General features: G+C 45.6%; 1 protein-coding gene across 2 annotated transcripts in view; it reads right to left on the bottom strand.

Moving 5' to 3' along the window:
• The window catches only part of INPP5D (inositol polyphosphate-5-phosphatase D), a 55,907-nt gene that overhangs the window by 4,601 nt on the left and 31,504 nt on the right, over positions 1-19,802 (bottom strand). For both annotated transcript variants that reach the window (XM_009639513.2, XM_035894976.1), the window contains exons 5-25: positions 19,328-19,468; positions 14,470-14,557; positions 13,632-13,712; positions 13,384-13,455; positions 12,990-13,113; positions 11,778-11,884; positions 11,136-11,238; positions 10,408-10,604; positions 9,672-9,789; positions 9,065-9,161; positions 7,587-7,725; positions 6,798-6,906; positions 6,553-6,641; positions 6,233-6,314; positions 4,966-5,055; positions 4,690-4,803; positions 3,506-3,588; positions 2,348-2,435; positions 1,465-1,614; positions 617-710; positions 274-381 (exon numbers count right to left, since the gene is read on the bottom strand). In XM_009639513.2, the coding sequence (XP_009637808.2) occupies positions 274-381; positions 617-710; positions 1,465-1,614; positions 2,348-2,435; positions 3,506-3,588; positions 4,690-4,803; positions 4,966-5,055; positions 6,233-6,314; positions 6,553-6,641; positions 6,798-6,906; positions 7,587-7,725; positions 9,065-9,161; positions 9,672-9,789; positions 10,408-10,604; positions 11,136-11,238; positions 11,778-11,884; positions 12,990-13,113; positions 13,384-13,455; positions 13,632-13,712; positions 14,470-14,557; positions 19,328-19,468 (2,274 nt within the window). The remainder of the gene's footprint in view (positions 1-273; positions 382-616; positions 711-1,464; positions 1,615-2,347; positions 2,436-3,505; positions 3,589-4,689; positions 4,804-4,965; positions 5,056-6,232; positions 6,315-6,552; positions 6,642-6,797; positions 6,907-7,586; positions 7,726-9,064; positions 9,162-9,671; positions 9,790-10,407; positions 10,605-11,135; positions 11,239-11,777; positions 11,885-12,989; positions 13,114-13,383; positions 13,456-13,631; positions 13,713-14,469; positions 14,558-19,327; positions 19,469-19,802) is intronic.

Here is a 19,802-nt window from a genome sequence, read left to right as displayed (position 1 = left end):
TCAAAGCAAGAGGCAAATCGCAGCACCGGGCACCGTTGCGCAGCATAGGAATATGCTGCTGGAACAACAGGAGAGACATTTGGCCTTTTGAGGTGTACCCATATAGACTGCAGGCAGAAGGCAGGAAGCTGCCTGCAGGGAAATGCACCTGTGAAACTGGAGTGCAAGGACAGCCTTGCCCAGAAACATCCTATGACTCTTGGAAAGGGAAAGACAGGCAGTTTGAGCATAGCTTCCCACCCTGAGCTGGCAGAGGTAAAGCAGCAAGATTACCGTAACATATCTTCCTTTCCCGGGTTGTCTGGAGAAGGGGAAGCACTCCCCCAGTAGCGAGCAATGGCTGCTGCCTCTCTGGCCATCAGATGAGTAGATTTTGTCTTTCTGTTAGAAATAAAAGGGCCCTTTTTAAGTGGGATGCAGGGACCCAGTCTGACTAATGCACTCTCAGCTTTTGAAGTTTTGGGCACAGAAGCATTGACCAGCCCTGACCAGAAAGCCACAAAGGCAGCTTCCCAGTGCACACCACACCTATTAATACTGCTCCCACAGCAAGCCCAGCTTTGCATTTATTGAGCCAACTGGTTTTCTGTAATTGACTTACCCACTTGCCCTTTACCTGTTAGTCTGATCCCAGTCTTTGCCAGGCTCTAAGTTGCTGATGTTCTTTGGTTTCTGCCCAGAGATTTCATCACGTTCAATCTTGACAAAATCTAAAGGAAAGAAAGCCATAAAAGAGTGTTTTGGCACCTTCAGAGTCAGATTCCCTAAGTTTTCTGTGTTACTGCTTGTATTAATGCATTTCTCTCTGTCTATCAGACTGACAGTGAGACAAGTTTTGAACAGTTGATGCTATTATATTTTCAACTTCACACTAATACATATGTTTTGTGGACATAGGAAAATGTGTGTATTTTGGAACACAGAGGTCACAATCCCTCAAACAGGCCTATACAGGTCATTTTACCATTGACAATAACAGTAAATGTCCTGAGGCTGCTTTTGTACTCGGAAAGAGAACAACAAGTAGCAAGGTGAAAATAAGCAAAGTTTGTGATCTTTTAGCTGAGGAACTGCTCCTTGAGAGCCTCACATACGCTTTGCAGATGTTCCAAGGGTGACTGGAGCAAGGAGAGCTTTGGCACCTTGTCATATAGCCACTGCAAGTGGAAATAAGGTATCACCATTCAATAAAATCAGTATTGGTGACAGACAGGGGGCTCTCTCAGTCTGCTGAATTTACTTGAATGATGAAAAAGGAAAAATCCAAATGGAATTGCTGTCTTCCTGAAAGAGTACAGGTATACTCCTAAGAACACATCTCCCTGCAGTCAGCATCAAAAGCTTTTGCCTCTTTGGGACTAAAAGCACTGCAAGGATAATTTTCAAATCCTTGACAGTTATCAGAAATCTTTTGAGATGTATATTCTCTAGAGCAAGCACTGCAGAGACGATCTCATTCCTTACCATACAGTTTCTCTCTCTGTTTTCCTTGTGATGTTTGTAACTTGATTTCACCTTGGAAGACCCCTGTTTTCTCACCATGGTGTGTCAGCACGGTATGGATAGGAACTAAGGATTCTGTTGCTTCTATTCGCAGGGCAATGCAGCCTTCCCCTAGAGGATGACAAGGAGACAATGAGACTGAGAAAAAAAAGCCCACTGAAATCTCTTTCTCAAGTCAGTCATCTACTATCACTATGCTGACAGGGCTGAGATTACTGGAGAGAATCTGCGTTGGATCACAGTAAGGAGTGTAATATCTCCTGAGAAATCAGGGGCATTCATTTCACTTCTTCACATATGTGCGAAGGATTTGGGCACTGGAGACATCTGCAGGTGACTACAAGGCTCTGAGCTTCCATTACTGGTAAGGAAAACATGAGCCTGTGACTGCCATTTCAGTTAATGGGATTTCAGCAAAGAACCTTCTGTGGGCAAGGACTGCAATCTCTGGCTAGTTAGAATTTGGAAACAAGCAGCACTGACATTGACTTTTCTGTAGCCAGGAGAAATGCATCAAGTAAGTGCAAGTGAAACAGGATTTGTATGTTCTGAATAAACCCATTTAAACAGACTGACTCCTGATTTAATTCTGGTACTTTCATTTTAAGCCACTGCTCCTTTAGGGCTGGTAAAGCTCACACAGATTGATGCTTCCAGTTCATATTCCTCTAATCACAAAATATGGACCACAATGTATTTTTGTATGTATTGAGTTCTAAATCAGAAGTCAGAGCATCATAGATGTTCAGTCTATGAGTTACTCTGTTCCCTCCCACTCTTTCAGCAGTTTGGAAAAATCTAAGTAGATTTTGACTCATCCAGAACTTTAGAGCTAAGCACTTACCATAAGATTCATCACTGTCTGATGACTTAATGCTGATCAGGATGTGTTGATCCAGTAGGTATTCTGGGTCTGAAATGATTGGAGTCAGCTGCAAAGACAAGTTAATGTGGGTCAATACAATAGGTGGTCTGCATGAAGACAGTTCCCATTGTGCGTCAGTCCCAAATGAGCACAGCTCAGCTGGACAGACCCACAAGGGTATCATGCCACCCCCAGGATCAGCCTCTTCAATGATGTTTGGAGATCTGTGGTAGAAGGCTACATACTTTTAGAGTCCCCGCACTCTCACTCCCAGCACAGCAGACAGACTGCTACAAATCAAACACTCACATTGGGCTGAGCTGCAGTTTTTTCCTACAGTGCAGACTGAAAATCACTCTGGGAGGAAGTGAGCTGGACTCTGATTACAGCCTGTTCCCAAAAATCTGTTCAGCTGTTGTTACAATCACATATTGTAGAGTCTTTTCCCCAGTCTCTCAGTGTAAGGCGCTCTTTCCAAAGTCAGCAGTTCTTCTTTTGGGCTATCCAGAAGGGTACTGACATATTTGCTCCAAATTCAAGAGCTCTGATAGTTCTTCCAGCTCCCACCATGCCAGGAAATGGAGAACAGCTCAAATCTCAAGGATAGGACTTGTCTTTGACACACAGGACTGACACACAGAAAACTACTGTTGGCCATTGATGGTCTTTTAACACAGATTAAAAAATACTTAGTCAACTTTTCTCAAAAATACCAAGAAAAAAACCCTTTGTCTTACAGGGCAAAGAAACTCCATCACAGCTGTTTTATCTTCTATCTAAAACTACCAAAACAAAAAAAAAAAAAAAAAAGGGGCCTGCTTAAAAGATTTGTCAGCATAGTTATGTTCACTGAAAAGGTGAAAAAAAAAAAGTCACGCTCCTGAGTGACATAATCAGGCCAACAAAATTCCTGATACAGAGGAAAATATCCCAGCAAGAAAGTCCTTTCCTGCCTATAACACACTCTGTTTAGCTTAAGCCCATCCCGCATTCTTACAGTCCCTTTTGAGTGTAAACAAGACCACAACCATGTTCCTGAAAGTAATGTTTACATAAGCAAAAAATGTAATGTTGCCTATGGGATGCAAGTGGAAGGCTTCTCTTCCATGTGGATATGGAAACACAGTCCCAGTTTACCTTTGGAAGAGCATCAACGAACTTTACCACAAGCTCTCCTTCATTCCCATCCTCATTTTCTCCTTCCTGGCTCTTTACAAAACCTGCAAAGTGATGAGAAAGGAGTTGACCAGAAGAGAGACAGCAAGAACTTTGCTACAAATCCTTTTCAGATGCTAGATCTCTACAATTATCTTCCCACTTGGACACAAGTTTTAAAAGTATTAAGAAGCTTAAAGTCTGAGCTTTGGGTGAATGTTTACACAGTAAACTTGCAAGTAATTTTACTGGAGCATTGTTAAATGGTTTTATTTTACAGTTAAACTTGGCACCGAAAAGCTCAGTGCATACATGGACTGGAGGATAAGAACATGACAGCTCTTCCTACGCCACTCAAGATAGCACACTTTTGAAATTCTAATTTAAGATTCGTAATACACTGTTTCCATAGAAATTTATGCAAATTTTGATACAGCCAAAAAATAATCTTTTATGGAACTGTCTTTGACACAGCGCCCTGACATGCGATAATGTGATGAAGCATACACCGAAGGCATGCTGTCCCACTTACAGGAACAGTCCTGTGATGGGGAATTGCTTAAAAAAAACCACAGCAAGGGCACATAGGCTCGCATTACATAAACAGCTGAAACTCAGCCCTGCAGCACAGAGACAGGGAGTAAAATCTGCAGCACTGGTGGGTACACAGTCCCATTTACAGAATCAAATCACTATCTTTCACTTTAAACTGATCCTCTAACATTTTTTTTCAAACTAGGGTAATTAAATTATTTTTATTAGCATAATGCAGGTGCTTTATTTTGAAGGCACCTGATCATTTCTAGGAGGCACAATCAGAAATTTAATCAATCTTTTGCTAAGTAGAGACTTTCTGTGTGGTAAGCAAGAACACCATAGGTTTCTCTCCAAGAAGGAGATGATCAGCTTTCTAAACAAGATGGAAAACATGGTGGAAGGCTACATGTCTACGCATGGATTACAGCTGAATGGCTGTGGGGTTTGTATTGTGCTGCTGACAGCATAGGATGACTTGTAAACTGCAACAAATCTCTACGACATCCCTTTTTTGCACAGGAACAAGTGATCTAAACAGCTGTTTATTTAGATCAAAGCAAGAAGAAGTGGAACTAATCCAAGCAAGCAAGAAACTTTGACAGAAAGAATAAAGATGGGCAAACCCATACTTTCTAAGCAGCTAGAGTGAAACTCAATGTAGAACTTGGTCTGGGACTTGGTCTTCAGAGTAGCGTAGCAGTGCAGGAACTCTATCTCCCCTTGGGAATCCGTGTACTTGGAGTCTAGGAAAGAGGAGGGGAAGATAATGGCATTTTCAGTAGGAGATGAAGAGGGAGCATTTTTGAGTGGACTCTTTAAGAATCAGCTTTTCTTTCAATATATACAGAGCATTGCATTTTATATCCAAAGGTGAAAACAGCACACTGGCACCCAGCCTGACTAACCATTCTTTGAAACAAACTGTGAGGTGACTCCCACTTCGAAGGTGGCAAAGACGGGACTGTGGTCACTTGTCATAATGTCAGTGGTGCAGCCTGCCAACGAGAAAGGGAGGACAGTTACTGCCCTGCTCCAGTGAGATCACTACGATAGAAATATTATTTGGTAATTTTCCAGAAAACATAACTGTCGCTGTGGTAACTGTCTGTAGTCAAAGGTGTTCCTACATAATCTCATGTTAGTATACAGGGATGTAACTCTTTTGTCAATATACAGAAAGATTTGGTTAACAGGCACAACTTCACCATATCATTTTGCAAGCGACTGTCAGTGTTAGATTCCCCCAGTACAAAAAGCACTTGCAGGCTTCCTGGTTGCCTCTGCAACATGCACAGCTAATTAAAGCTCTAATATGGCAGGAAATCACACAAGAATACACTGGTGCTACTTCAGTGCTATGGAGCAACTCATGGCTCAAGATTAACACTGAGTGAGCAAGGTCTTGCCTTGACCTAAGCCCACGTTGAGTTCCAGCAAGCCCTGTCCACTGAACAGAAGGGTGTATAAAAGCAGATGCCAGAATTTCTAGAGATGTGTATTTAACCACACACCTCATCACCATAGGCTCTGCAATCAGATCAGTCCACCTTATCCCCCAAGAGACTTCTACAGTCCTCTTCTCAATCCCACACATAGAAAACCACCAATATCATGCTCAAATGCTTGGCCCTATAGAGTGGATGAAATTTCAGGAACTAGTATCTGAGCTTTTATTAATCGGGTGTTGTGGGCTTCCTCTCTTCCCTGCACTGCACTTTTGTGACAGAAAGGGAACAGGCTCTTGGTACCACACGGTCCTTCTGGAATATGATCTGATAGAAGAGAGATGTTTGCAGCTCCAGCCTCTGCAAACTGGACTGTGTACACAGGGTCTGCCCTGCTGGCATCATCAAGTAAGGAGCTCCTGGTGGTAACTGCACAGGAAAAGTGGTTGTTGTTGCCAAGAAATAACTGGCGTAAAGTGATCCTACAGCATGGCCTAAAGCTGGACAGCTGCAGCTGTCTGAGTGGTATTCTGCATATAAAAGAATAACAGAATTAATTCCCAACCTTGTAAGGTTACAGAGATATTTGGCTCCACTCTGCCTGGTTTAACATCAGGTCCCTCTATGCTGAGTGCCTGGCAGCGCAGGGAGATCCTACAGACTCTGCTCTGAATCATTTCCGTTTCAGACTGATTGCTTTGCTATCTACAATCTGTTATCTACCCACCATAGGACTGACACACAACGTGCACCATAGGGTATGATTTCCAGAGCACTCGATCACACCAGGATGGCAAATTGTACTTCATCTGCAAACCAAAGGAGAAGTGGTGTCAAGAAGAAGGGAAAGGACCAGTTCACAAAAGAACAGGAAATTCACTTGCCCAAGCACTATATATTTGTGTCAAATCTTTTCATTTGCATTTACTCCTTTCAAAAGACTACAAGAGCAGAAAATGGAGAGATTGGTTTAGGTCGCTTTCTTCTATAGGAATTACTTTCCCTGCTTTGCCATATACTTCTGAAGGGAAATCAGTTTTCACCTACCCCTGTAGCTTTTTGCTTGGTGTAAGCATACTTCTCCCGAGTACCTCTTTCAAAACGGTAGGTTGGAGCAAAGGTAATCTCTTCTTCCTCTAAAACAGAGAGATAGCTCTGTTACGGTTTAGCCCATTGAGAACCCTCATCTGGGCAAGACAGTCACTGCTCTGTACACCCTGCCCCACGTCAAGTCTGGCAGAGAAGGTTGCTGGAAACGGGAGAGGAACCTGCCAACACACTCAGAATCTTACCAAACTGCAGAAACACCTTTTGGTCCTTTCTCTCTATGAGAAGCTGGTCGAAAGCCAGCAGCTCCGGATACTGCTGCTGCCTGATCTTCTGGATAATATTCTCTGCTTCCTGCCAACAGGGAAACAGCAGAGCTGCAGATGATGCAAAACCTTCTTATAAATACTCCCTTCACTGGTGAGCCAGCAAGTGCTTCTGAACAGTTTCACAGAGCTGTACCCCCTGTCACTTCCCCACCTTTCCCTTCACTGAAAGGCCCCAGGCTGTGTGGCTGAACATTTGTCTATCAAAACAGGCATCAAAATGCCCACGCATCCCCTGCACAAGCACACACACACACGTACGCACACAACCAGATGCACATCAACACCAGGCTTGCTGTTGTCTCCCACCTACTGAAACCTATCCAGTATTTATTAGGGCTTGCCTGTTTCCGACAGCCTGTTCTGAGCCATTAAAAGCTAACCAAATAGAGCAGAAAGGCAATCTCTGGATCAAGCTGTTCAGGGACAGATGTGCGCTCATAGTGGGAAGGAGAGTTGGGAGGTCTGGGGAAGCTGCCTGGAGCAGCAAAGTGTGCCAGATAGCATTCCTGGCATGCCCTGGGACCATTAATCCTGAGAGAGAGCAAAGGGGATGTCTTTACTCTCCCTCAACTGGTGTCACTCTTGTGCCCTGGGGATCCCTTCTGCCTCCCCTCTTTCTGCCATCTTGCCCTAGATTAGAAAGATAGCGCTTCTATAGCAACACAGTTATTTTGTCTCTCCAGGGATTCACACAGAGTCCCTAACCGTTGGGGGCTGTTCCACGCGGTAGTTCAAGTCTCCCAGCCAAAAAAGATGAGTAAAGCGATGAGTGATGTTAAATGGACTCAGTTTCTTATCTCCCAGTGTCAGGAAGCGCAGGATGTTCGTGTAGTTCTGGTTGCGTCTGTCAAGACAAGAAACATCTGCCTGACATACTAAATTTCCATACAATTTCTAAATGCCTGGGCTGGCACAGACTGCTGCTTTACCAGGCAGGAACCAGTCTGGCTCAACATCTGGAGAAGAGCCGAGAACTTGCCGCCCCTGCCTCACACTGCACCTCAGCCGACAGGCCCAGGTGACGAGCTCAGGGTCTCCCGGTGAGCCAGCCTGCTTCACGCAACCCGTAACGCAGCACGGCTCTCACGCTGCAGCTTGCGCTGCGTGTGGCCTGGGGAGCTGGGGGCAGGAGGGCAGCCTGCTGTGAGGAACAGGCAGTGGCATTTACAGCAGCTCCTGGCTGCTCTACCTTGGGTGTCAGACCATTTCCACCTGAATTGAAAGGCTGGAAAGCTGCCCTAAAGTCACTTTGGTTGCCTCCTGGGGCTGTGCTTTTCTGAGCTGCATGTCCTAGAAACCCAGCATTAGACTGTTGCCTTCAGCTTTCAGCAGCAAACAGATAACCAGATTTTGGCAGCTATTCCAGGCCCTGGGGAACCCTTCCATAGAAGTTAACTTCATCAGTGGCAAAGACCCTGTGCAGAAATCCCACACCATCTGTTTTCTGGGTGCTGGACTGGGAAAGATGAAAAAGCTAAACTCTTAATTTCAAGTCCTCTTTGCTTTCAGAACCACTCCTTCCAACTGCTCCAGCTCCTCCCAGCGTGGGCGCAGATCTCCCACCGCTTTGCCTTCCAATCCTGTGCTGCACAGAACCTACCTAGACCATGGAAACTCATTTCACAACTGGGTGTAGAGAATTAGCCACCGTGGAGATATTTCTGTGCTCCACACCTCCCTCTTGGTATTCCTGACAGCATGCTCTGCCTAGCAGGATCTTTCTCAGCTGTGCCCCAGGGCGCACCACAGCTCCCGTGCTCACAGCACTGCCTACAGTGAGGAGGCAGACAGTCCCCTTCAGCACATTATTCTGGGATGGGAAAAGCCTTCCCACATCTCTCCAAAACACTGTCGATCAGGGAACTGTTTTCCTCATGTACTGGGCTTGCATGACAGGTCACACAAGTATTGTGCAAGACCTTTACACTTGGCTCTGAAATAATTTTGCTGTCCATTTCACCTGCACCTATGTGGTATAGCCAAATAGCAGAAGCCCTTCATTTAAATGGTGACACAGTGGTCAGGGTTTTCAGTACAGGGTGCCCTCCCAGAAGATATTTAACAAATTTTTATCGTCAGGAAAACATGCTTGCAACTGTCTGGTGGGCCCTCCTTCCAAGCAGGGCCCAGAGGATTTCACTCTGGGTCAACATCCATTTTTGAGAAGGGAGGATGTATCTTACCTGTGTTTTTTTTCACTTCCTGAAGTCAAATGGCTGTTAACAAACCCCAAAGAGGTTCCATTAAACATGAATGACACCCCCACAGCTCCTTTATTACCTGGAAGAGATAAGCCAAAAAACGTCAAGGAATCAATCCCCCTCCAGGCTGAGTCTAGCAAAGATAATAAAGCACCTAGCACATCTTAACTGAAGTGGAGGGTGGAGAAGAGAAATAAGTTGACTTAATCAGCACAGAAAGAATTAGTACATACAGCACAGATCATGGTAACAAATTTTCTAAGGGTGCTAAAAAAAAATAGTTGAAGGGAAAGAAGTGCAATTTCCTTGTGAAACCCAAGAAAGGGCAATTCAATAGCCAGTCAAAGGTGTTTGCTGGAAATAGAAATATATATATATATATATGTGCTAAGTATACACATAAATAGATTTCCTCTCTTACAGGGCAAGATATAATCAGTGCTGGTGGGATATGACTTTAGTAACACTCGTGTCACATGAATGTAGTCAAAGGAGTCTTGTGGAGAAAGAGCTGTTCCATTTCAAGGACCGTATTGGCACAGACTGAACAGATCTCAGTCCTTTGGACAAGACCAGGTCTGTGCCTCACCCAGTGTGTTTGCGATGCCTGTCTTCACGTTGTCTGTGCAGATGTGGCTGATCCGGTTCTCGTGTTCTGGCTTGGCCAGTACAACAATCCTGATGTTCCAGAGGGTATGGATTGCTATCTGCAGGGATGGGAAGGTTAGAGGTTATATTTCTGCACATACCTGCGAGCTACACTGTAGCTGCAGCATTCCTGACTCCTTCTGTAGTACTTCTCCTACACAAATTTTCTTCGTGTGCTCAGGATCTGCTCTCAGTCATTTTGATCAAAGGTGGGAGGAAGGACCTAGCTATTTTCTAGTGCTATTTTCTAGTTAATCATTGGACTGCCTTGCTTGCACAAAACACAGTTTCCCAATCACCGTGAGAGTCGTAAGTCCTGTTCTCCTGTGGCCTTCCAGATATGCCACCACTTGATTCAGGTGCTCAGCACCTGTCACTTGCTCCCAGGCTGGCAGGCCAAGGAGCTTCATGGCAGGGTCCCTGCTTTGGCAGCGGTGGGGGGTGGGGTGGGTGTCACTGTCCACAGCAATATGCCCATCTAGCCAGCTCCAGGGGAGGACCTCGTGGAGTCCACAGATTCAGTTCACTCTCCCTCATCCAAATGCAATGACAATAAAGGGAGGGAAGGGGAGGAGGCATAGGCAAAATGCCACCTATTCCTCTGTCTCTTTTATTTGCACAACATGCACTCTCCTCATATGCCTGAGTTATGTGCAATAGCTGGAATAACCCCTCACCACTTTGAAGCTGATACTGGTGATTTCCTGCAGAGATTGCCTCAGGGTCTCAAGCCATTCCTTCTCCCCTTGGGGATCCTCCTGGGTGCCAATCACATAGATGTCATGAGGAATGTAGTCAGCAGTGTCATCACGGGTCTTCCCCTGCCCCTTGGAGAGAAACCAGGAGGTGATCTTCTTTGGGGGGGGTGCAGCACCTTTTATTAACAAATCAAACACCAAAGTAAGTCAAGAGTATGTTCTGTCAAACCCAGGATACAGACAACCCATGGGGACAGAAGTAACAGGTTCCACATTCACTCTGCCCCGTATCAGCCAGGGCACGCTATTCTAAAATGACAAAGATGTTAACCCCACCTGACTCACTGATGAAGGAGTGACTGCTTTGACCATTTTCCTCTGTTTCATTAGCTTACCAAGGCCAAGGCTAGCTAAGCAGAGGATAGTGTACATTGTTGTACCAGCTTTGTGCCAGACACAATTCCCTGTCATTGGACAAACCCTTCATCAGGGCCAACTTTATAGTCATTTGACTGAAACCATGAAAAGTGTCAAACTGCATGCAAAAATAAGCCTAGAGATCAGCTCTTCCCCTGCCCCAGTGGAAGACAACCCTGGTGTACAGATCTGCTACAGAACAAACACAGTGTCTGGAGCTCATCATGGCAGGTGAGCACATATTTTGGCAAGTGTCCGAAGGAGTGCCCATGTCAGAAGGGAGCCCATACCCATATTCCAGGTCCCAATGAAGATGGTGATCATATCAGGCTCTGGTTGCTCTGAGTGTTTATTCTTCATCTGCTGCAGAAGTTGGCAGAACCCTTCTCTCTTCTAGACAGGGAGGAGCAGAGACAATTAACGAGATGCTTAACTCCTCCAACACCTCTTGAAAAATCTAGCTGAACCAGGAAATTCCCAGCACACTTGAAGGGCAGATCAGCTTTCCACTATCCTGGAACCTTCAAAGAGGCTATCTTTCCTGTGGTACTTTCTCAGGCGCTTAGCTTGTGCATTACTTTAACAAGTGCAGAGCTGGTCAGAAGAAAGCTTAGACATCCCTCTTGTTTGTCGACAGGAACCTTTCTGCAGCTACCGTCACATGACTCCTTGCCTCTTCTCACTGCTTGCTGGCACTCTGTTCTCCTGCCTCAGTGACAGCACCTAGTTATGTTTGCCCTCTCTGATATCTCCCTTTACACAGTATATTTGTTCATTTTCTGGATGTTTCCAGAACAAAGGAGAAATTTCTTTTTTGCAGAGCCAACCACTGTCCTTCAACAGTTCCTCTTTCTGCCAAGGAATGCCCCTTGTACCCACTCCCACGCAGGTACCTGCTGCAGGCTGACAGGAAGGAAACATTGTGTATATACCTTCGAATCAGAAAAAACATATTCCTTCCGCTGCGTTTTTTCTTTTTCTGTTTCCAGCACTATCACCAGTTTGTTAGGGACCTTCTGGGACTTGATAAGCTGCAAGACTGAACAGAGACCAGGAGTCATGAACTGCAGTCACTGAAAGCAGAATCCCACCAAAACTAACAGGACCCCGTTCACAAGCTCAGGACTTACACGGTCTTTTACATCTGAGGCTCATTTTGTTCTGCATAACTACATTTTAACGTTGCTTAATCCTGTTCTCTATAGAAATAGATTTGGACTCTGAAGTGAAGAGGACCCCCAAAATTCATTCTGCCTGGAGCTCTTGTCCATACCAAGCCCTGCAGTCTGAAACCTTGGCTTCCTGCAGACAACCTCGCTGTATCCTGAGCCAGCCTATACATATTCCTTCCCCATCTGTGAAAGAGGAGGTAAAGCCTCATCTGCTGATAAAGGTGATTCCTCCCCATCTAAAATAGCAGCTAAGTAATTATGAACACCAGCTGGAGAAAGCCATAGATGAAAGCTAATCTTTTCAATCACTTCCAGCAACAGGTTGATTTTCTAGCAGGAGAGAGCCCAAGGCATCATTTACTCTCTGATAAATCCTAACCTGTTTGGCTCAATCTCAGTGAGCTGCCTGTCCAGAAACACAACAGAAAAAAAAGGAAGTTGTTTGAATTGGGCCTTCACAGACCAAACTGGCATTGTTTGTCAGTAGAGATACTGATTCACATATGGAAAAAAAAAAAAAAAAATCAGGGGGAAATTCACTAAAAAATGTTACTGAAACTGAGTATCTGGCTTTTTACCAGAAATCAGTAAGTTCCTACAGAATGGGTTTTTTTTTCCGGTGACATTGCTTTTCAGTAGAAAATGGGCCTATTGCAACCAGCTCTACAGGGAATCTTCTATCAAACCCAGCTCCCTTGCAGTCCTGCTACCACTGTCTTCATTTAGACCACGAGGCCAGGTCTAAAACAATCTGTGAAAGTTGGTTACCCCAGTAATGACTCCCTGCTCTCTGCAGGCCACTTTGGGGATAGGCAGTCTAGACTGACTGGAGCCTTGCACAACACCCAGGACCTGGCAGAAATATCTGCACTCTGGGCCAAACCTTGCCCTCAGTGGGGCCAAAGGGAACCCCTCCCCAGCATCCAAGGGACCGAGAGTCTAGTCCGGCATTTATAGCCTTAAGCATCATACTTTTCTTGTGGGTATAAAACTTGTCTTCTGGACCATCCTTAGCTCTCTTGATAATCAGTTTTCCCATTTCCACATCAACTTTGAGATGAATTTTTGAGAAAATTCCTAGGGAGTCAGCTTTCACCTATTGGAAGACAGAGAGATTTTTCATAAGCAATCTTCTACACTTCAGTCACGTGTATTACAAATGCAACACTTGCCTGAATTCATGGACACATATCGTCGTTATGCCAATCTCACTAGACATCTCTTAAGCATTTGCATGGTGCTAAACAGCATCCAGGAATAGCTGTTATCTCTGTGGCAGCACAGCAAAATTCCCAGAGATACTGACATAAATCTGCATTACCATCCTTCCGCATTGTGATCAGCATTGTTAAAGAAGTACATTTACCTCGAAAGTGACAGGGGGGATAAGGGAGCGCCGGTGTGTTGAATCAGGACCTTCAATCAACAGTGTTTTCACCTGTAAAAAAAATTTATGTGTACCAAATTGCATTTGGTGATTCTGCACTACATTGAGAGTAATGAAGTCAGAGCAAAGAAAGCTTACTATAGCAGAGGATTGCACTGCTGATGAACAAGAAGCATAAGTAGAGGCAAAGGATAACAAGATAATATAAATTAGCTTTAAAACTCTACCTTTTCTTCAATGGAAGACAGCAAAGAAATCAGCTGATTGAGTTTCGATACAATATTGACTGGACTAGCTTCACCGAGCATCTGATAACCGCAACACAGAAACAAAAAGAGAGAGAGAGAGATGCGTAATTACCAAACCCACAGAGCATGGCCTGGAAGCGCAGCAGTCTCGCCCCAGGAACACCTCGCACACAGCAAGGAGCAGCACTTGCGCCTCTGCCGCTGTAACCCATAACGGGCAGCACATGATCACGGTTTGGCTAAACATGCAGAAGTATGGGAGGGTGGAAGGACAAATTTGCAAACCTAGTCCACAGTTTAGAGGCATCTGGGCATGCAAGGGAGTCAGCTTGCTGCTGGGGGACAGGTTTGCATGACCAGGTCCAGGGCTCAGCATACAGAAGTCCTGGAGTTCTGGTTTTCTGGGCTACTGGCAGGGAGAGGAAGGTCATGGGACTTAAGTGGGCTGGGGGAAGAAAGGATTTGGCAGTGAAACATCCTGGAGTGAAGTTTATGGAAAGAGAAATGTGCAGTCCTAGACTGCAGGCTGAGGAAGGATGGGGAGATGGATGTCCTCAGGCAGTTCACTGCACTTTCCTCCGGGGCAGGAAGGGAGAGCAGGCAGAGGGGACTATGGGATAAGTGAAACTGTGGGGATATAACTCACTGTGTGCCCTCTGCACTGCAGCCAGAAAGAGGCTAGAGAGAACAGAAGCGGTAACTGATCACCTAAATCCCACCGGTCATTGCTGTGCAACCAGAACCCTTCCCTCCCCCCGTGCTGACAGCCACCCGCACTCCTCTCTCTTCTCCTTTTCCCACCTTCCAGATGACTTACTTGTGAGCGCTGATGGATACCAGGGTGCAGCTGCTGCTCAAACACCTTCTGGATTGATTCCAGAGATGGGAGAGTCCTAGAGGCTTCACTGGGAACAGAGACACAGCAGAGGTCTAAGGCTGCAGTCAGGTCTCTTGGACTCTCTGCAGACTTGGTCTCTTTGGACAAAGCCATACAGCAGAGACTGTGGGCACACATTCACGCTAAGGCTGCTCTCGCCACGCATCATGCTCTTGTCCTCTGCTCCTTACTGCCCTCGGAGTTGGTGGGATGGGTGATGAGAGCATTTCTTAGCTGCCTTAGTGACACTGCCAACGAAGGCAGCATAGAGTTAGGCATCTGACTTTACCTTGCAACAGCTGAGGCACGGGTATACTGGCTGTTCCTTGGGTTTTGCTTTGGAGGTGGTAACTTCATAAATCTCCCTAGAAAGATGTCCCATTCTGGGCCAAACCAGAGGATGCTGTGTAAAATCAGCATCAACCCAACTATACCAACTCGTAGATCAAAGCATACTCCAAAATCAGAAAGCCCTGCAAAGTTTGGTGCCTGTGAATGCCCCAGCAGCAGGAGCGGCTTGGTTTTGCACAGTCCACGCGCAGCTGCTGAGGCTTATGCAGGATGCTGGGGAGACACCGGGCGAAAAGGAAACTGATTTTTAGATTTTTCAGCTCACATGACAAGAGGGGCCAGGCGCAGCGAGAAGGTCGAAGAGCCAGCCTTTAATCTCTTGAACAGGAACCGTTCACGAGTTACAGTGAGATTCCTTCAGCATTTCCCAATTAGATTCCACAGGATGCTCGTTTGTCAAAACACTGTCATATGAATTTGGCACAGAAGCCATGCTCCGATAATGACATGACTTATCACAGAAAGAGCAGCCAAGGAGCACAAGTCAAAAGGAAGGTGATGGTGGGGAGCAGTGCTAGGATGCTCACATTGTGCCTAGTCAACAGTGGATATTAATGATTTCCCTCACTTTCCTAAGTCTGAGTGGACCGGATTTTACTCCCCATTTGTCAGGGAAAGTGCTCCAAAGCAAAAGTATGCCTGTCTGAAGATGAGATGTTTGCCCAGGTGCTGAGCCTTGGATGATTGTCTAAATTAAACACTCATGTTTGAAATTTCAGTCTGAAAGACTTGCCACCATGGGGCACACAGAAGTACAACACACTTCTGGGAATCTGGATCTGCTAAACTTAGTCCTCCAACACCACTATTCAGCTTTGGATCACCTAGGGCCAGTGTCACTGCAAAGACTCCCATTGATTTCTGCAGCCGTGGGGTCAGGCCCCAGGAGGCTGCAGGCAGTTACAGGAGCATTGGGTGAAGTTCAGTTTGGAAAGAATGAAAGGATATTCACTGTGACCAAAAGTGCAGGATGTGTAGGCCATCTCTCGAAAACACAGCTGCTTGAAGCAGTTCAGAAATGATTTCTCATGGGAAAACTGCCCTCTGTTTACTGTACGGTGCAACGTGTAGCTTGCATGTGAGGATGGGGGAAGAGCATCTGCAGGCGTTCAAACTCAACAAAACCACAAAGTGGTTTTAATTGCACTTATAGCCCTTTTGTTTTCTTCTCTTGATAGTATAAAGGGAATCGATGTAGTGATCTTCACTGAAGTGTCAGAAGCCTGTGTGTCCACAGATAGTTGCACAAGTGCTGGTATCACAAGTGCTTGAAAAGCTGCCTTAAAAGCTCTACGTCCAGTGAAGGAGAATAAACAGGAGCAGGCAGAGCAGTGATCAATGACCAAATGATGGCTTCAGACAGTAGCGGGCTGAATAGGCCACTATTAGTGTTTTTCACTTAAAGCTGGTAGGAAACTCTGAACAAAGTCCACTCGCGTGGGCAGTCCCCACTCTTTGCTGCATTGACACCAAGCTCTCTATGAGTCAGCTTTCCAGCCCTTGGAGGGTTCCCCTGACTAAGGGAACCCTTGTATGCCAATTTCCTTTAGCACTGAATGCTTCATAAAAGCACCCATCAGCCTTACAAGTCTCTGTTTTGTTTCATTTTTAGTATATGAGCTGTGAGAGCGAACAGCCTCTCCCAAGAGCGGTTGCCCCATTGTCCCCTGGGTTCTGATAAGATGATGTGCCATAGCTGTCCTGACCCCTTGGCCACAGCAAGCCCTAGAAGGTAGTAGCAGCTTCCAGCAGAGTTAACAGCTTTCAAATTCTCTAATGCACACTGGGGTCTCGTCCCTGCTGAATTAACCACAGACCAGTGATGAGGAGGGTGAAGGGAAGAGATCACAGTCTGCTGTGGCCCAGCTGTGCTTTAGCTTCTTGGTCAGAAATGGGTCCTGCACCTGTCTATGGATAACACACAAACTGCAAAAGGCACAGATTGTTCACAAACAGTTGGCCCAACTCTTCTCCCAACTCCATGGCTCACTATAAGCTCTTTTCTTCTCCTAATCACTGAGCAACCCCAGAATGCATCCCCTCTACCTTGCTAACATTGGCAGTCAGTGCTTACCCACAGCCCAGTATCAAAACACAGAAGTCAGTCACCCAGAGGGCATTGGGATGCTCATTTTTCACAGTGATGGCAGTGTGCCTGAGCGTGACCCTGAAAGATGGCACAGCTGAGCTCTGGGAGGTTGGAAGAAGCCAGAATACAGCATCACAAAAACCTCAGATTCACAGCAAATCCATGTGGCTCACAAACAGCTGTGGTCAGCTCAGCCACAGCGAGTGCCTGCCTGCACCGTCTTAACCGTCGGCAGGGCCAGGAAATCCAAAGGAGTTTCAACTCCAGTAAAAGAGCTCAAACTGTGCCAATTAACATTTCTTCTTGTTTTTTGGTTGGTTTTCTAACCTATTCTCAAATATTGTGAAAATAATGAGATTGAACATTATTAAGAAAAAGGACACAGCGACTGAGAAGCAGCCTAGGGTTTACCTGTACATTCAGCTGGAATCCCTGCGCAGCTGAAGAAAGCTGAGGTAAATAAAAACTAAATTTAAGTAATGCCACTGATTAAATTTGAGTTCAGAAGTCTGATAAGGGAAGTAAGCTAAAAACCCAGACAACCTCAGAGATTAAGACTGCAGAAAACAATAAGATACCCAAGCATCTGACTGTTAGCCAGCCAAAGCTAAGAAAATAGTTTGGTTGGATGGTAGAGATTCATGGAACAATCCCAACAGAGGGGGAGAGGTTCCTCAGAGAGATCTGACTGGGACTGAAAACAGCCTGCAGTTCTGGACCTTCATGAAAAAATTGAGAAGGCAGCTCCATCTAACTGAAATAACACAGGTATGGGGAGAAAATGCTGGGGAAGTGGGGGGAAGAACTGTATGAGGACATACATTTCCATAGCTACATGCAGTCACCAGAAGGACAGAGGGCAGGCAGCTGGCCCTCTGCTGTGTTTGCAGTGGTGCAGTGCCTCTGTGCTCAGCAGAATTCCACCAGCAGAACTCCTCACCCAGCTCTGTTCTAGGACGATGCCTTGCAAGGTCCAGTCACCAAAAAAACCTATGGAAAATCTGGACATGTAAAAGGTGTCCTGGTACTTGGGAGGATTGTGGACCCATTGCATCTCCTTTCTTGCCATCCCATATGCATTTATGAGGAGTAGGGTTGTGAAATCCAGATAAGGTGAAGTAGATTAAGAAGTTGGAAATGGAAAAAGCCAGCCATCATCAGAACAGCAGTACTGGAGGTATTTTAGTAACACAAAAACTCTCACTTGTGATTTCATTAGATTTTAGTTTCCATTGTTCAGGTTTATTCTTAGCTAGCCACCTGGGTCTCCCCCTCTGTGGGCGTAGAGAAGCAAAACCCTCAAGCAGGGTGCAGAAGAAGAAGGGCAGCTCTTCGCACAACCTGTCCTCTATCCTGCCAGGGGCTTGTTTGTGAGTGGTTGGCTTTTGGCAGAAGGAGCAGGGCTGCATATTCCTTCCCCTTTGCCTGGTAGAATGTGCACAGTGTCCACCATTTCAGGGGAGTAATTGTGGTCCCAAGCAGCTGAGCACCTCACTGACTCCTGCCTTCTTTCCATGGGTTAAAGCCAAGCAAATCAACAGTATCCGCTCCTTATTTTAGCCCTTTCTTCAGCCTTGGAGAGAGCTAGGAGAACAAGGATCGGGCCAGTAGCACTACCAGCCTTACTTCTGAATACGCTGGAGAGAAGGATATTGCAAGCCACAGATACAAGTGTGGAAGTATGTGCCCTCTGCCATGGAGTGCTCCAAGATCTCTGTGGAAGTGTGGAATCATCTCCTCATTTGCTTATAAGCAGCAAGGGGGGAAATTGCATCCTTCCAGCAGAGAAAGAGGTTTTAGTTCCTTATTGGAGTTTTCCTATTTGGGACCTGGAAGGTCTATAAATAGGAAAGGTAAAATTTGTAGAGTCTAGGCTTGTTTCTCTTTTCATTTGAGCTGGACTTCACTGACATCAGTGAAATCACCCCCGGTTCACAGTGCATTGATGGGAAGGAAAATCAGTGTTTAAAACCCATCTATACACCAATATGTGCTTGTTTCCATAAACGACTTGTGCTTGACAATTCTGTGGGTGTCATTTATGCATTACCAAATTATGCAGTTAATTGGTTAGTGCATCTTTTGTTTTGTTTCTTTCTAAACAAAGCATAAAAAAATAATACTCCACTGACTGAAACCGCCTACAGGGAAACTTCACTGTCAGAGCTATGTCTTTTATATAGATTTCACATATTTGGACCAGAATCACAGGTCACGAGATCTAAATATAATGTTTTCGAGGGTAAGCCAATTTCCTATGCCAGAAATGCAGGTTCTGAATGCATGCATGTGGAACCTACGTTAGACTACAGTGCTACAGCATTATACTCTGATCTCTGAAAACCAGCCTCTAGTTACCTGAAGAGTCCTTTGCAAAGAAGGGTTAGTAGTTTCTTCAGTTGAGGAAGATTGCTCGAGCCAGTCTGTACCATCTCAAAGTCACTGATGATGTGAACTCGCAGGTAATCCTGGATGAGTTTAAGATGCTCGTCAGAGACACTGTGAAAGAAACAGCCAGGTCAAAAGCCAGCTCTTCTCTCTGCTCCCAAATATCAGACAGCTTTATTATTTTTCTGAAACTTCCACTGCCAGCACAGACAGATGGGGGGCAGCTTGTCTTGGATTTCAGTGTAAATATGCAGTTCTCAGAATTGGACCATGGATCCCCCACCACACTGCTGACACCTTCTCTTCTTCCTTCAGCACCCCTTTTCTCCGTGACTGCTGAGCTGCCATGCCAGGGGAAGTCTTGTGATGCCTGGCTTTGCCAAAGCCATGGTGGGATCATCAGCCTTGGCAGGTAAAGCCAGGCCGGCATGGGGGCGGCGGACAG

Source organism: Egretta garzetta, unplaced genomic scaffold (genome assembly GCF_000687185.1).
Source record: "Egretta garzetta isolate BGI_Z169 unplaced genomic scaffold, ASM68718v1 scaffold775, whole genome shotgun sequence".
NCBI lineage: Eukaryota > Metazoa > Chordata > Aves > Pelecaniformes > Ardeidae > Egretta > Egretta garzetta.
The sequence above is the reverse complement of the archived record's forward strand: the minus strand, read 5'-3'. Positions and strand labels throughout refer to the sequence as shown.